The sequence below is a fragment of the Bos grunniens genome, chromosome 23 (genome assembly GCF_055505025.1).
Source record: "Bos grunniens cultivar Pamir isolate PY7600 chromosome 23, Bosgru_T2T1.0, whole genome shotgun sequence".
Classification (NCBI taxonomy): Eukaryota; Metazoa; Chordata; class Mammalia; order Artiodactyla; family Bovidae; genus Bos; species Bos grunniens.
In genome coordinates, this window is record NC_141187.1 from 9,484,328 (window position 1) to 9,500,694 (window position 16,367).

At 57.2% G+C, this 16,367-nt stretch overlaps 1 protein-coding gene across 3 annotated transcripts in view; it reads right to left on the reverse strand.

Moving 5' to 3' along the window:
* The window catches only part of GRM4 (glutamate metabotropic receptor 4), a 114,996-nt gene that overhangs the window by 36,023 nt on the left and 62,606 nt on the right, over positions 1-16,367 (reverse strand). For all 3 annotated transcript variants that reach the window (XM_086370625.1, XM_086370622.1, XM_086370623.1), the window contains exon 4: positions 1,784-1,919. In XM_086370625.1, coding sequence (XP_086226751.1) covers positions 1,784-1,919 — 136 coding nt within the window. The remainder of the gene's footprint in view (positions 1-1,783; positions 1,920-16,367) is intronic.

Genomic DNA, 16,367 nt, shown 5'->3' on the forward strand with positions numbered 1-16,367 from the left:
CCGCAGCCCTATTAATACCGCCTGCATCCGGCCAGCCAGAGATGACCAGAGCTCCCAAGGCTCCATCTCTGCAAAGTCACCTGGGTTTATTTTTACCTCTGTTTGCTTCTGAAAATGCATGTGGATTTCCAGCAAGGAGCCCCTCTCCCCACATACCCTGCCCAGATGCTCAGGGGGTCAGTCTAAGGCCCTTCCCCCCTCCCCCCTAGGTGACCCCTGTCTGGGACCCTTGGCCGGGCACCCTCGTCTCCCCTCCCCGCGTATGGGTCCCTCAGAGCCACTCAGGAGGCTGCGAGTGGGGTGTGTCCCTGGATGGGGTGGGGGCCCCGAGTAGTGCTGTGCTTTGACATGGGAGTGGGGGCGGGGGTGGAGACTGACTGAAGGGAGGCGAAGAGCTCGGAAGGAGCTCCTCCTGCTCCAGGTGCCAGCTTACCTGTGGCAACAGGGACACCCAGGGCCAGAGTTTAGGGACCCTGAAAGCTTTGTGGGGACTGGGAGCAGCTCAGGGGTGCCAGTTGGACCCTGAGGACTCCCACACCCTGGACCTTTGCTGCCTGAAAAACACCCATTAGAGCTGGTGTTTATGGCTTTGGAGGCCTTAATGACCTTCCAGAACATTCCCTCCATCCCTGCTGGCACCCAGCAATATCTCCTGGGAGAGAATCTGTTTTGCTGCAACTCAGGAGTCCAGGATGAGGTCTTTCCAAGTGGGAAAGAGTTTTGGAAAGAAGAGTGGACCCAGTGTGGATGCTGATTAGTAATGGGGAGGGGGCCGCATGGAGGCAGGGTGGACCGGGCTAGCTGGGCTGGGCAGGTGGGCAGGTGGGCAGGTGGGCCAGCTGTCTGAGGGAGGTGGTCTGGGGAGACCACATCTCCTCTGCAAACACAGGGCGTGACTCCCTGACCAGATTCTCAGCAGGAGCTGTGTCTCCCCCTCAGTCTAGGGAATCAAGGAGGCCAGCCCTTCTTGGCCATGACATCCAGTCTTAAAGAGGTGGAAGGGAGAGAAAGAGCAGGAAGAAGGGAAGTGCATTAGGAAGGGTGCTCAGGGGTCATCTTTTAAGGGCACCTGAGACTCTGACCTGTGACTCAGGACCTGGGGGCAGGTGTGCAGGGAGGCGGACTGCTCCAGGGTGTCTGTACCACATGGTTCTGGCACCTGGAGCCCACCTGCCCCCACTCTGCAAATGTGGACACTGAGGTCCAGGGAGGGGATGATACTGCCCACATGAGTGTGTGCCCAGATCAGGACTAGAACCACAGCCCAGGCCTCTTCCCACTACTCTGAGCTCGCTGAAGGGAGGACGGAGGGGCTGAGAGACAGCCACCCCTACCTCCTGCCAGCCTCTGCGCCTTCGTTTATGCACATTCCTGCATTCAGTGCTCCAGCAACACTATCAAGCAGGCTTCATTAGCTCCATTTTTTTTTAAGCAGAAAAGAAGCCCAGAGAGGTTGAGAAACTTGCCTGAGGTCACACAGCTAATTGGAGGAAGAACAGGATTCCCACCCAGGGGCTCTCACCCCAAGCCCATGGCCTTAGCCCCTCTGTAAAAGGACCCACTAACCATCCTGAGTTGGTAGAATGGATGCAGGAAACGGGAGGGGGAAAGGAAGGGGAGTCCATGAGCCATAGCCTGTGCCCCAGCCAGAGGGGTCTCCCCACCACCGCCTCGTTGGGTCACCCCACCTCTCTGGACCCCAGGGTGGGTCAGGCTTGCCCAGGAAGGTCTCCAGCAGGGGTCCCTGGTTCCCCAGTCCTGCCCCACTGCTGCCTGTCCTCACCTGATGTCATCCTCGTTGGCGAAGATGATGACCGCCCTGGCATTTGACGTCTCCAGGAGCCGCCGGATGATCTTGTCGAACTCCCCAGGCTTGGGCTCCCGAGGTATCTTGACGGACTGGGCGATGCACACGCCCCCTGCAGGAAGGGCAGCGGTTGGCCTGGGGCAGACAGGGTCTTCCCCTGAGACTCACACTCCTGGGGGCTACTCACGGTCCCCTGGCAAGACTTGCTCCCAGGTCCCGATCCGGCATGGGCTGTGCAGTCAGAACAGCCACAGTGCAAATTTTGGCTCCACCAAGCTGAGTGACCATGGACACGTCACTTAAGTTCTCTGTGCCTCTCTTTATAAAATAGGTTGCTAGCAAGAAGCAATATAGTATCAGGCTTAAAGCTAGACTGCCTGGGTTCAAATCTCAGTTCTGCTGCTTACTGCTGTGTGATCTCAGGTTAGTTACTGAACTTCTCTGTTGTCTCAAATACATCATCTGTAAAGATAGTAATACCACCTATTTCATAAGGCTGTTATAAAGCTAAGGGAGTTCATGCATATATAGTAATATCTGCCACACAGTAAGTGCTTAGTAAACATTGGTTCTTTTTTGATGTAACTACCTCATAAGACTTTTTGGAGGCCCAAATCTGAGAATGAGAACAAATTGCCCTCCTTGGGCCATTAGTGCCTCTGGTACCCACATCCACACACACCTACCAGGACCCTTGACCCTGAGCCCCACGTTCACCATCAGGCCCCTGCGTAAGGGCAGCGTGCAGGGTCGCTGACTTGTGCCTGCACATCCCAGGCAGTGCTGCTGCAAACCCAGCTACTGCCCATATGCGGGCGTTCCTAAGTTCCCCTCTGGGCACTCACTGGCCACTCAGTATGCAGGCTCTCCAGCTTGCTCCCTGACCCAACAGAGTGCGATGACACCCAGTCTCCCTCCATCTTATTTAGGACCAAATTCCCAGCAGGGAGCTTAGAAGAGCCCAGGAAGGCCATTCTTAAGGGACTGCTTTGGTGGAGGGGCTGGAGGAGCTCTGATTGGGATCAGAAGGTCTTTAGGGGCCTTCTGTCATTCCTTTCTCTCTGGCCACTGCCTACCTGGCTGGATCCTAGGGAAGGGGACCCAAGGCCTGCCTACCTCTCAAGCTCATTCCTCTACAAGAAGCTCCCAAGCCTGCAGGCGCCACCAGGATGCAGTCAACACACCCCGGGATTCACAGCCAGGCTGCGTGGCTCACAGAAACCCTGCACGCACTCTCCACCTCACCCGGGCAGTCCCCGGCCTCAGCTGTGTCTCCCCAGTGCTGGCGGGGGTGCCGGCAGCATTCATGTTAACTCAATCTCCCCTCATCTCCTGCTACAAAAGCTCCTGTGGACCCATTTTTAGTATCAACTGTATTTGACAGATGAGGAAACTGAGGCTTGGGAAAGAGAAGTGATTTGCCCAAAGCCACACAGTCCCTTGCCCCACTGGGATACAGAGTGGGGCCCCCAGGGAATAGGACGTCCAGCACCTCTGGTGGCAGAGTTAGGGCTCTGTTGATGGAAAAGGTTGAAGGAGTATTCTTGATGAAGGCGGATCCTTTATCTGAGACCATTGCCTTCCTCCGGGTCCCACTCAAGGGCCTCAGCCCAGCTCCATCTCACACAGAATCCTATTGGGTCGCAGCCAAACTACCCACCTTGGCCGGGCACCTGGCTGCCACCCTTGGGCACCCCCGAGCCTCCGTACATCCTCTCAGTCCAGGCCGGGGTCACCTGAGCCTTCTGAGCAGACTCCACGCACCTCTGTGAGGAGGATGGGCTGCAAGGATCCCCAGTGTGGGGAGACACCACCCACCTGTTTTACCCAGAGGAAGAGGGGCCAGCACCCAGCTCCGCCCAGGGAGGGCCCTCTACTCAGGGGGGTAGGTGGCAACCAGGGAAGGCTGCCCAAGGGTGGTGGCCCTGAGTTGAGCGGCTGAGTTTTAGTGGCAGGAGGCCTGAGCAGCTGGGGGTGGGGAGAGGGCATGCTGAGGAAACAAGGCGAGCTGAGGAAACGACTCAAGAAGGGGGCTGCTCTGTGCCCGGCACCCGCAAGGCCCGGAGCCACGTGACACAGGCTCACTCTTGCGTCGTCAGGAAATGGGCCCCTGGTTCTGTGTAGCAGGTGAGACAGCCACATCCTCTGTGCCCCACCCTGACCAGCGCCCACCTCCTTTACTTTCTGCCCCTTCCAGGCAGAACAAGAACCTCAGGTCCTAGGATGCCCACAGAGGCACCAAGCACAGAAGAGCATGGCTAGAGGGGCTCCTGGGGGAGGGAGGGAGTGGGGTCTGGGGGCAGGACCAGGACCCCCCAGTCCCAGCTCACAAAGAGAACCGACGGGAGCCAGTCTCCTGCCCCCAGCGCTGGCCCTGCCCTAACAGCGGCCGGGCAGACACTCAGCTTCCAGCTAAATCCTCCATATGGTTCCTTTCCAGTTAGAAAGTGGGCCAATCGCTACACTTCTCCCCCCATCTGGGGAGACAGATGGACAAGAGGAGGAGGCTGGACAGGGGGTTAGGACGAGCCACCTGGCTCCAGGAGGGAGGAGGGGGCCAGAGGGCAGAGGGGAGGGAGGCAGAGAGTGGGAGCAATTGTTCTCAAAGAGGCAGAGACTCTTAGGTTCAGTCACATTTCTGGGTGATGCTCCCCTAAGAGGGTCCACCCCGCGGTACATGTTGCAGGCTTCATTTAGCTTCTTCTTCGAAAGAAGATTCAGGTGACCACAGTCTGGTCAGCAAGTCACAAGGTACTCAAGATGAGAGAGAGTCTAAGCGGGAAGCAATGTTCTTACAACTGCAAGAGTTGGGGGACTTGAGGGGAGTCTGGGAAGTTTCAAATAGAGAGTAACACTGAATGTTGATAGTGTCTAGTGCCTTTGAATATTACGCTGCACATTTTGCATAGATTCACCCATCTGAAGTCAATATCATCAGCACAACTCCAGCTTATTTATTTATTTTTGGCCACACCATGTGGTCTATGAGATCTTATTTTCCCAACTAGGGAACAAATCTGCACCCCCTGCATTGGAAGTGCAGAGTCTTGGCCACTGGGCTGCGAGGGAAGGCCAGCACAGTTCCAGTTTAGAGATGAGACGCTGAGGCACAGAGCGGCTGAGTGGCTCCCCTAGGTCACACAGTCATGCAGAGAGCAGGGTTTCAGTGCAGGCCAGCTGCCTCCAGAGGCCACCCTCTCACCCAGTCCAGTGCCATGACCGGCCACCAAGGCCAGGGGGCACCTAGGGCCCATGCACATGTCTGGGCGCAGGGCCTGCCCTGGGGTAAGTACCCAGTGGTGTCACTGGCCCCACAAGGAGGAACCAAGCACCCTCTGGGCCCCTTGGTGTCACTGCCTGATTGTCAGTTTGGCTGCTCAGGGGACTGCAGCACAGGACCAAGGCTCTCCCAGGGTGACACAAGCTTCCAGGAGTAAGTAGCACAGTATCTGGCTCCACAGTGCTCCTGTCCCCTGCCACAGCCAGAGAGGACTGCGGTGGTACAAGAGGGACCCACATTTACTGAGCACCCACTGCATGCCTGGCACTCACTGAGTGTCTGGGGCAGGTGCTAATAGCCCCATCTTACAGATGCAGAAACTGAGGCTCGGAGGCGCTAAGTAGCCTGATGGAGGTCACACAGCCAGCTGGTGGGTCTGTAATCCCGGTCTGTGTCAAGAGCCTCCCTTGGGCAGAGGAAGGAAAGGCTCCAATCGCTGGGTCTCTGTTAGCCCCACCCACTGCAGCCCGTCCCCACTTCTGGGAAGACCCCAAGTCCTACACCAACCACATCAGTCCTCCTGTATCCAGCCCTTGCTTCTGAAGCCCCATCACTGTGGAGACCATGGCTAGCACACCCCTGGGAAGTCCTCTCCAAACCCTTCTACCATGGTGGGGGCAATTTTTTGCACCCCCACTCCTTTGTCCCATGGTCTCTCTCCTTGGATAAAATAAGAATCCATGAGTCTGTACTGAGAGCAAATGTAATAAAATTAAATCCAAGCAGCAAGGAACGCGCCCAAGTCCTATCTCTGCACAGAGGCTGCAACACTTCACCTCTCCCAGGCTCCAGGAACAGGATCATAAAAAGAGGGGTATGGAGGAGTCTAGTGCTCCCCATGGCCCACTTAGGCCCTTCTGGGTCACCCTTGGCAAGCCCCTCACCCCACACACAGCCCCAGCCCCATGGCAGGCACCAGTTGCCCTGTGCCAGCTGCAAGCTCCACCGTCTGCCCAGCCAGTGCCTCCACGCAGGGCCAGGGGCAGGAAGCCACAAGCTCGTGCCAGGAGCTTCTGAGCGCAAGGGAGCAGTCAGGACCTTGGAGAGCTCCCGGCCCAAGCACTCAGGGAGCGAGGAGACTGAAGGCAGCCTGAGCCAGGGAGTCTAGAACCCTACAAGCCAGCACATCCCCTTCCACATTCTTCCCAGAGAAACTCGCACACGGGCGCGAGGAGATACGCCCAAAGATGATCACTGCAGCACTGTTTGAAACAGTGAAAACATGGAAACTACCTAAATATTTTCCAAAGGAAGATTGGAATATTATGTAGCTAAGATATATAAAACAGCTCTCATGACAAAACCCTGAAAATGCAAAGTTGACTGATAAAGCAAGGTGCACCACTCTCTGTCCCTTTCATGTGGAAATTAAAGGCCACATATAGTACAATGTCTTATATATGGACACACGCATAGATATGAGCAAAAGCTCCAAGAGAGCAGGAGATTTTCCGTTGTACACACTACGATCTCCCCAGTGTCTGGCACACACTAGTTCTCCATAAATGCTTGCTGAACGACTGAGACAAGAAGGGACCCCCAGCCCCTGCAGGGTGTGGGCACCTCAAGGGAGGCAGGGATGGAACAAGACTGAGGGCTCCATAGGAGGGCTTCCAGGCATGATCCCTGTTTTATTTCTTGGAAATAATCAGAAGCCAATATGGCAACATGTAAATGCTTGGTAAATGTGCACCTCAGGATCCAAGGCAGACCAGACATGCAGACACAGTGACAGAGAAGGCAGCCTAGTCCCCACACGTGCCATCCCGAGCCTCTGTTCATCCACGACACGGGGCCACCTGGCCACTCCCGGGCCGGAGGCCTCCACGGGGCGCTGCGGGGAAGGCACATGGGGCCGCCCTCCCACGGCCTGCCCTCCCGGTTCTGAAATCCCGCCTCCCACTGAGGACAGGCTCTCTCCTGGCCAGCCCTCCCCTGGCGCTGGAACCCTGCACCTCCGCCAGGCCCCACACGCCTGCCCTGACTTGAACGTGATGTGGAAGTTCCACTTGTGAAACCTGACACGGGTTTCCTGTTGTATTTTGTGGTCCCTGTGCCCTTTCTATTTGTGGTCTGGTGACCTTTCCCGGTATTCTTTGGGTCCAGCTGATATATCTGTGTTGTGTCTACCTCCCACTGCGCTCCTAATGCCCCAGGGGACGTGGGTTACACAGTCTGATCACTGACTCACCAGGCTCAGCTCCCTTCTTTTCTGGGCACCTCCCTGCCCCCACGGGATGGGACTCTCTCTACTCACCCATCTGAATAAGTCCTCCCCAGTCTCTCCAAGCAGCCCCCAGACCCCCTGCCTTCAGGGCCCGCCAACTTGTGGACAACCCTGGTGGCCCAGAGAAGGCAGAAAGAAGGGGCCTTCCCCCAGACTGGCCTGCTTCTGCCCAGGCTCACCCAGGTATGGGGCAGCTGAGGACCTGGGCTCCCCTGTGCCTCTGCAGCGCCTTCCGTCACATCCTCCAGGCTTGGGAATCCTCTCACCGCCCCCTCTTCCTTCCTTATCTCACTCACCAGGAGGCCCGCCCCTGCCAGGAAGCAGCAAAACAGCCAGCCCATAGGCAGTGGGCAGCGAGATGACTGAGACATGTACCATGCCCACAGATCCCAGGGGACTCAGCACCTGTGCCCTCCTGCTCTGGCACCCGAGGGTGCCATTCCACAAGCCAGGCTGCTCCCTCATCCCAAACAGCACTACGGGCTCTGGGCTCCAGACTAGGCTGGGCAAAAACCCCCTCCAGGGAGTTGAGAAACTTCCCTGCAGCCCAACAGCACAGGAGCCCAGGGACACTGGGCTCGTCTCCTCTCTCTGTCTCTCCCTTTCTTTTTCTGGCCTTTCAAATTTAAAATTGGAGAAAAACAATGAGAGACCAACGCTAGGAAACCAAGTGGAAAAAATCTACATTAAGGCAAAATGTGAAGGCAGCAAATTACAACACAGAGAAAACGGGGGTTGTTAAACAACCCAAGGAGGGGGTCCCCTCCTCAGCTTCCCTGGGTTCCTGGCAGAGAGAGAGGTAAGGGGAAAGGCAGGAGGGAGGCTGGGGGAGACCCTGGACTATATGGGGTCACACAGTCACACACACACAGACATACACACACAGACGCACACGGAGTTCTTCCCCCCAGCCCCTCTTCTCTCTTCTCCCCCGCCCTCTCCAAAGTCAGACCCCCTCCCTACACCTGCTCTCAGGAGAGGGAGCTCTTCAGAGGCATCAGTGACCAACATCGTGTTGCTTTTGCTTTCAACCAGGAACGAAGCCCTGGTCTAAGGAAACGGAGCCGTGCAGCAGATTCCAGGAAGCAGAGCTGTGGCTGAAAGGGCATCTGAGGTCGGGGAGACGTCCAGGCCCTGGAGAAGCCCCCTAACCCGTGGCTGTCCAGGGGGGCTGGGGCTGGGGGCAGGCAGCGAGGGGCGGCTCTGGCTCCAGCCAGGGCTCGAGGGCTCTCCGGGGTGGGAGGCGGGGGGTGAGCCTGGCTCACGACCAGCACCCCTTTCTGCTCCCACTGCCAGCCCTTCTCCCCACCACCACTCCAGCCTCCTTCCTCTCACAGTGTGTGTGTGTGTGTGTGTGTGTGTGTGCGTGTGCACGTGAGTGCACACGTGTGCATGTGTACAAGTGGCATGCAAGGCCCACATCTCCCCCTCAGGTCTGGTCCCAACAAAACCCGCCGTCTGACCACATCAGGCCTTCCTCTGCAGGGGCCGCCCCCTCAGTCCGCCTCCCTCGCTCATCTTACCTCCTCCCCGTCTGTCTCTGCTCCGGCCCTCACGGTGCCCAGCACACACGCTGCGCTTGCTTGCGACAGGCCATGACCCACGCTTGCCAGATGAATGGACCACGGAGCACCCGACTACAGGGATGGGAGGGCCAGCAGGCCAGGAGCTGCTGGCACCGGCCTGGGGGCGGAGGCGCTGCAGGAATCTGAAGTGGCCACCTGCTCAAACCTGCCCACTTCCTCTAGGAACCTCCCTGACCCCTTCAGCCCACTGTGACCTCCCCTCTGAGCACCACCTGGTCACACGGAGTGCCCGGATGTCTACGTGTCTACCGGCACTGGGCAGCCACGTTGTGCCAGGCTCTGGGCTGCAAAGGTCATCCAGGCACAGGGCCTGCCCTGTAGTACGCACTGGCAAGTTCCAAGCCCACGTGGGCGTCAGGCAAACTGGGACCTCTCTCTCAGTCCTGCCTTCTGCCGGGAATTTACCTTTCCACCTGGATGCAAATTCCTTGTTATGAGTGCTCAAGAAATGCACGTGCAGAAGAACAAGTGGAGAAGTACAGGATAGCTGTGCAAACTGGCAGGGCTCCAAAGGCCCAGGACCAAAGACAGCTGGGCCAGTAGACAGGGCCGGGGAGGGCAGGGCAACTCCGGCCCAAAGGGACACAGTGGGCTCACTAGGAGAGATTTGGCCGGAGCCAGGAAGACCCAGGTACCAAGGGACAATGACCCCGCTTTCCCACCTGCAGGGTCCCCATGATGCTCCCCACCAAAGGTCCGTACAAAGCATGGCTCTCACACCTGCTCTCAGCTTCCTCTTCCCCGCCATTGCGAGACAAAAGGGAAGTCCACTCCGCTGCTTCCTGGCTGTGTGACTGCTCTTTTGGGGTTTGCTTGTTTTCGGCTGTGCTGGGTCTTTATTGCGGTGCACAGGCTCAGTGGTAGCGGTGTGTGGGCACAGTCGCCCCAAGGCATGTGGGATCTTGGTTTCCCAACCAGGAATCGAACCTGTGTCCCCTGCACTGGAGGGCAGATTCTTAGCCACTGGACCACCAGGGAAGACCTTGGCTGTGTGACTTCGGACAAGTTACTTAGCCTCTCTGAGCATCAAGCTTACCATCAGTAAAATAGGGCAGGACTTAAAAAAACTCCACCTGGTGGGGCTAGAGTGAGGGTCAAATGGTATTTGTGAAAGCCGGGGTCAGCCTCCGGGAGCCAAAGCCTCTGGGGAGTGAGCGAGTCCTAGTGGGGGTGGGGCTGCAAAGGCGATGGCCAGGGACCTCGTCAGGACCCAGGGCTGTGAGGATGCTCTGGGGGCCAGAGACACCAGGCGACACTGACCACTGTTTGCAGGGACAGAACCTGCTGGGCAGAATCCGCGGCCCGAGCCTAGAGGCCCAGGGACTGTCCAAGGCAGGACACACATCCCTCCTTTCCCGAACACTCTCAGTTCATCTCCCCACCCCGCCCATACACGTGGTAACACACACCCTCACAAAGTCACAAACCACACATCACTGCCACCCCACACAAGATCACAGCAACACAAGCTCACACAGTAACCACACCGCCTCACACAACCACACTCACCACACCCAACCTCCGCAAGTCACACCCTACACACAGCCACAGACCCAGACACGCAGGTTAGCTGCCCACACCTCCTTGGAGCCACCAGCCAACTCTTAGCACCATCAACACCTCACCTTTGCTACCGGTGCACGGGGGCCTGGCTGGGGGTGCTGGCAGGGGCTGGGGTGGCCCCTGGGGGAGGGGGACAGCAACTGTCACCCAGCAACTACCCGCCCGGCTGCCTCAGTGCCCGGCTCTGGGAGAAACCCGCATCTTCCCTCTGCAAGCAGGCCGTCCACTCATGCCCACCTGCCCCTGGGGAGACCCGGGCTGGACCTGTGGGTGCAGGGTCACCGCCATCAGAGAGCCAGCGTGTTGTGACACGGGGGCCAAGGCTGGGCACAGACAGGCCCTCGTCCCACGTCTGGCCCCTATGTGATGATGACAGCCAAGTCACCCAGCCTCTCTGAACCTCTCTGAACCTCTGAATCTGTAAAATGGGACGGCATGCTCGCCACCCTCCAGATGTGTCAGGGGTGTTGTGAGGATTAAAGGGATCACCCATGGACAGCCCGGCCCCTGGGGGGATATTTTGGGGACCGGGAAGAGGCAGGCTGCAGGGGGACCAGCCAGGGCAGCTGTGGGGCTCAGAGCCCTCGAGCTGAGTGCTGCCGCCCCCTCCCTGGGAGGCTGCTGGGCAGCAAGGGCTGTTCAGAGCTGCATTATTCATGGTGCGCAGCTCTGAGCAGAGGGAAATTTGCTGAGTGATCGACCTAATATCTTAACACAAACCCATTTAGGCAAAACACCTCTGAAGCGAGAAAAGCTGGGAGAAAAAAGAGAGAGAGAGAGAGAAGGAAGCGAAGGTGTTTGGAGGCAGGAGGTAGAGGGGGAGGCTGTTGGGGAAGGCACGGGAGGTGTCTGGTTCCAGCCCCGGCCTGCTCCAGACCACCCGCTAGGAGACCCCTGCCCCAACCCAGCCCCCTAGGGCCCACCTTCCTCTACTCTCAGTGGCCATCCTGGGCATTCTTCTTGTTTTATATACAATAATAATTAATTTTTTAATATTTATGTATCTGGCCATGTTCTTTGGAAGGAATGATGCTAAAGCTGAAACTCCAATACTTTGGCCACCTCATGCGAAGAGTTGACTCATTGGAAAAGACTCTGATGCTGGGAGGGATTGGGGGCAGGAGGAGAAGGGGACGACAGAGGATGAGATGGCTGGATGGCATCACTGACTCGATGGACGTGAGTCTGGGTGAACTCCGGGAGTTGGTGATGGACAGGGAGGCCTGGCGTGCTGGGATTCATGGGGTCACAGAGTCGGACATGACTGAGCGACTGAACTGAACTGAACTGAAGTCTTCAGTTGCGGCATGCAGGATCTAGTTCCCCGACCAGAGATCAAACCCGGGGCCCCCTACTTTGGGAGCATGGAGTCGTAGCCACTGGATCACCAGGGAAGTCCCCAGCTATTCTGAGTTCCTAATACTGAGGAATTCCCCAGTATTCCTCAGCTGAGGGAATCCCACCGACTTCTCAGAGTTGGTTCAGAGAGGGAAAGGAGTCTGCCCAAGCTTCACATCGCAAGTTGGGCTGGTCAGCAGTCATTCAGACCCAGCACTGCTGAGCACTAGTTCAGAGTCCTCTGTTGAAAAACCCCTTTCAGAACAAGACCCCCAGCTCCATCGATACGCCTGGAGGGTGAAGTCACAGAGCAGCTTTTCAGCCCCTTCCCTGGCCTCACAACTCCCCACTCTACAGCGAGACCACTTTCTCCGAGGCAACTTGAACGTCCCTACCCTGGAGCCTTGGCTGGTCCCCCTGCAGGAAAATCCGTCTGCTTTCGCACCTGCCCAGCCCTGCCTTGGAGCTCCGCTTCTCCACCTCTCCCCCACGAAACACCCCAGATGCTCCCGCAGTGGGGATGTGCTGCCACCCACCCAGGCTCTCACCACACCCCTCTCCCCTGGAACTGCCATCCTCTGCCTAGGCTTCTGGTTTAGTAACTCCTGCGCTTTAAGGCATGAGGGCTGGAGGCAGGTTGCCTGAGTTCGGATCCTGCTCTGCTGCTTCTTAGCTGTGACTCTGGACAAGTTACTCACCTCTCTCAGCTTCATCTCCTCATAGTAAAGCATGAAGAAAAACTCAATTAATATATGTAACAGTGCCCAGCACACAGCTACTCAATAAACGTTTGCTCTTGTAACACTTGATCATTTTCTCCATCAGCCCATAAACCCCTTCAAGGGCAGACTGTGTTTTTGTCTTTCCCTACTCCCTGGTTTCCAGCATAGCAAGTGTTCAGTGTTGGTTGAACCGACTCTAGTTTCTGGCAATGTTGTCTGCCTGGCCTCTTCACCCCAGACCCCTTGGGAAGAGAAGCCGGCTCTGGGCTGGTGGTAGGGACATCTGTTGAGAGGCAGGGGCATGCAGAAGATGACCTCTGGCCAGCTCCAGCCTGGTAGCCGGGCCTGCGGTTTGGCGGGAGAGCAACAGGAGGCTGCAGACTGGGATGAAATATTTAGGAGCCCACATCCCCAGGAAGTGGAAACTGACAAGCAAAATGAAATGTTGAGATGTAATTACCCAGGCAGGCCAAGTATGTCTCCCCGCCGGCGGCAGGCCCTCCCAAGGTGCCCCAAGCAGGCACTGGGTAATGAAGTCCTCCTGGACCTTCCCACACCAGGCCTTGCCCCCTCCCCAACAGGAGCCTGACTCGGGCTCTTCAAGCCGACCCTTCTGATGGCAGAACAGCAGGATGTGGAAGGAACGGGGGGCTGAGCCCAGCCTCAGCTCTGGATGTACCCTGGGTGAGGCTCCAGCTTCCTCAGCCAAAAAACGGGGCTGCTGACCCCTCGACTGGGAAGAAGGACAGACAGTTGGTGTGAGTGTGCCCCTGAGACTGGCCGTGGTGGAGGGGTGTGGCGAGGACAGAGCAGACCCCAGCCGGCCCTGTGGACCATCGGAGGCTCTCCTTAGGCTCTGAGCTGCCTGTGACTCGGGTTAGCAAGAGCTCATGGACAAAGGTCAGGGCCAGAGGCCCAGATGTGACCCTGAGCTGGAGAAGTGCTCACCCCACCCTCCCCAAAACCTGTCCCAGGCTCTCCTGATGATGTTGGGGAAAAGCTTGGAGCCCCACAGCCTGCGAGCTTGCTTGGCCAGATCTGGGAGTGGGGAGACAGGGACCAGGGAGGGATGGAAAGGGGACTCCAAGCCTGGATCCCGGGAGCAGCCCTAAAGGGGGTCTCAGGAAGGCACCTGGGGAGGGGATGTGGGGATGGGTGCTCGGCTGATCTTGCCCTCTCTGTGGAACACCAGAGCTGGGGCAGAGGACTCAACAGTCTACCGATTTTTCTCAATAGGCCTTTGGGGCTAGACATTTTTCAGAGTAAGAGATGGTCCCGTGTTGCAATACAAAAGGACATCCTGGGACTCTGGGCACTAAGTATGAGAGGGGACTTGAGCCACTGTGATATTTACACTGACATTTAAACACACCCCAGGCACTCTGGCCAGGGTGGGACCGCCTACAGTTGAGAGGTCCTTTCTAAAATCTAAACCAGAGCCCAGAGAGGCTCGTGACCTGCTCAAGGCAGTCAAAGAGATGCCGTGCTGGCCCCTCTCCAGGCTGCCTCCACATCCCGGGGACAGGTCCAGCGTCACCTGAGGCAGCAGCCAGCTGATCTCTCAGGCTCGAATCCCCTGTGCCCCATCCCTGACTCCTGTGGACACCACCTGACCAGACCAGAGCCCCAGGCCAGCATGACAACCTCAGCCTGCCCAGCCGGATCACCCACCACCCCACCAAAGCCCATCCCACCCCAGCATGCCCTTCCCTCCCACCTTCACTGGCTCTCACCTCACCTCCCTTGGGTCCCGAAGCCCTGTGGCCTCATCTTCCATGCTCCCTGCCTCCAACAGGACCTGCAGTTCCCAACACCAGACTGTCCCCTCTGCTTTATGCCCAATTCCCCTTCCCAGACTCCTTCAAGTCAGCTCCTGTCAGTTCTTGAAGATTCAGCTCAGGTCTCCTCCTCCAGGAAGTCTTCATAGGTGTCCCCAGGCTCCTTCTCTGCTGGGTGCCCGTAACCATCCCAATAACTCAGGTACTGCATGTAGCACAGGGAAGGGAAATTTTTGGACTAGATGCCTCCAGGGAGTGGCCACTGCCGGGCACACTTCCTGGCCCACTGCTGGGCCCACTGCTGAGCACAGAGCATCCACTGATTCAGCAATGATTTACTAAGGTCCTCCCAGTGCCTGGTGCTGCCCTGGATGCTGTGGGGACAGCCATGAATAGGACAGATGAGAATCCTGCCCTTGGGAAGCTGACTTCCGTCTATGAATTAGACCACAGCTGCTGAAGAATAAATGAATGAATGTACAAATGAGCAAACGGACTAACTAGGAGCTGGCCTATGTGCAGAAGGCCTCGTACCCCGTCTCCAGCTCCTGCCCCTCTGCCCTCCTTTCCCTGGTTCCCCACCCAGTCCCCTGCCCCCTCCCCCTCACACACACGAGTCCATGGCCCGCGCATTCTGGCAACACTGTTCAGTCAAGCAATGTCTGCACCTGTTCTCTCATTAGCCCCTCCCAGTCAGCCCACGACTTAGGCGCTGTGACCATTATACAGAGGAGGAAACCGAGCCCCATAAGCCAGAGCCTGGTCCCGCATGCCTCCCTTTCTCCAACTCATCCACTCCCTCTCCCCTGCCTTTGTGTGTGTCTCTCTCCCAGTTTCTAGGGTGTCTGGCGAGTTGCCACCTCTCTCTGAGCCTGTTTCCCCGTCTTAAAACAGGGCAGGCAGAGCAGTTTTGAGAGATGGGAAACAGAGCCTGTTCCCCTCCCCTCACCCCACCCATGGCCCCTACTGCGTCCTGCCCACCCACTCTATCCCCTTCCCCCTCCCTCCCTCCTCTCTCCTCTCACTTGTCACTTTGTCCTGCTTCTTCCCCCATCCCAAGGCCTCCCTTGAGCCCCAAGACGTCTGCAAGATGGTTGTTAGCTTTCCTCTGGCTCATTAAAAATGAGAATTTGCATAGAATATCCATATGATCACTCTGTGTACAGCAAAACGGGGCACAGATGTAACACACCATGCGAGTCAGGGAGAACGAGGATGATGGTCACAAGGGGTGGGGGAGCAGCCAACCAGGAAAAGGCCAAGTGCTCACCCTGGGGGTCTGAGGCCACAGAGGCAGCCCCTCACCCCTTCAGCCCTTTCTTAGCCTTTCTGATGGCTAATCCACCCACTTTTGTCATACAATAGCCAGCACAGTAAGGAACGCAATTATCCCCTTTTAACAGATGGAGAAACTTAGAGCCAAAGAATGGTGGCTTCTCCAGACACACGGCAAGTCCATAGAAGGCCTGAGGGTCAGCATTGTCTGCCATGAGGCGGCCCACCCACCTTATTGTCAGGAATGCAGCCCCCTCCTCACTCTCAGAAGGAAGGCATCATGAAGAACCAAGTTGAGTCACTCAGCTCCCCTACCCAGAGTACCCTGCTGCTCCTCTGGGACAGGCCCACGGTTCTTCAAGGCTCTCCTCTTACCAGTCGCTCTTCAAGGAAGCTCCCCTTCCCCTTTCCCCCAGTTACCTTTCTGCACCCCCCCACCTCACCCCACCCCCCAACCCTGTACAAGAACAATTTGGCCAGATGCAAAGATTTTTGGAAACAACTGCTTCCAAACCTCATCCCAGCTATATAACTGCATTCAGATCTGCCTCATCACAAAAAGGATTCACAGCAATGCCCAGAAATAAACATATTTGGCTAAAAGAGGAGTTTATAACAAAACTGAGGGGAAGGGACCAGCACTTTACAGATGAGACTCCGAGCAGCATCCAGGGATTGGCCATTCTTGGGGACCCGAGCCAACCAGGGCTTCCCCCGGGTCTGGTGCTGGTGCTGTCCGTGGTGCTGAATCCAGGGGCACTTGGGCCATTCTCCTCCCCTCTGCCCACACA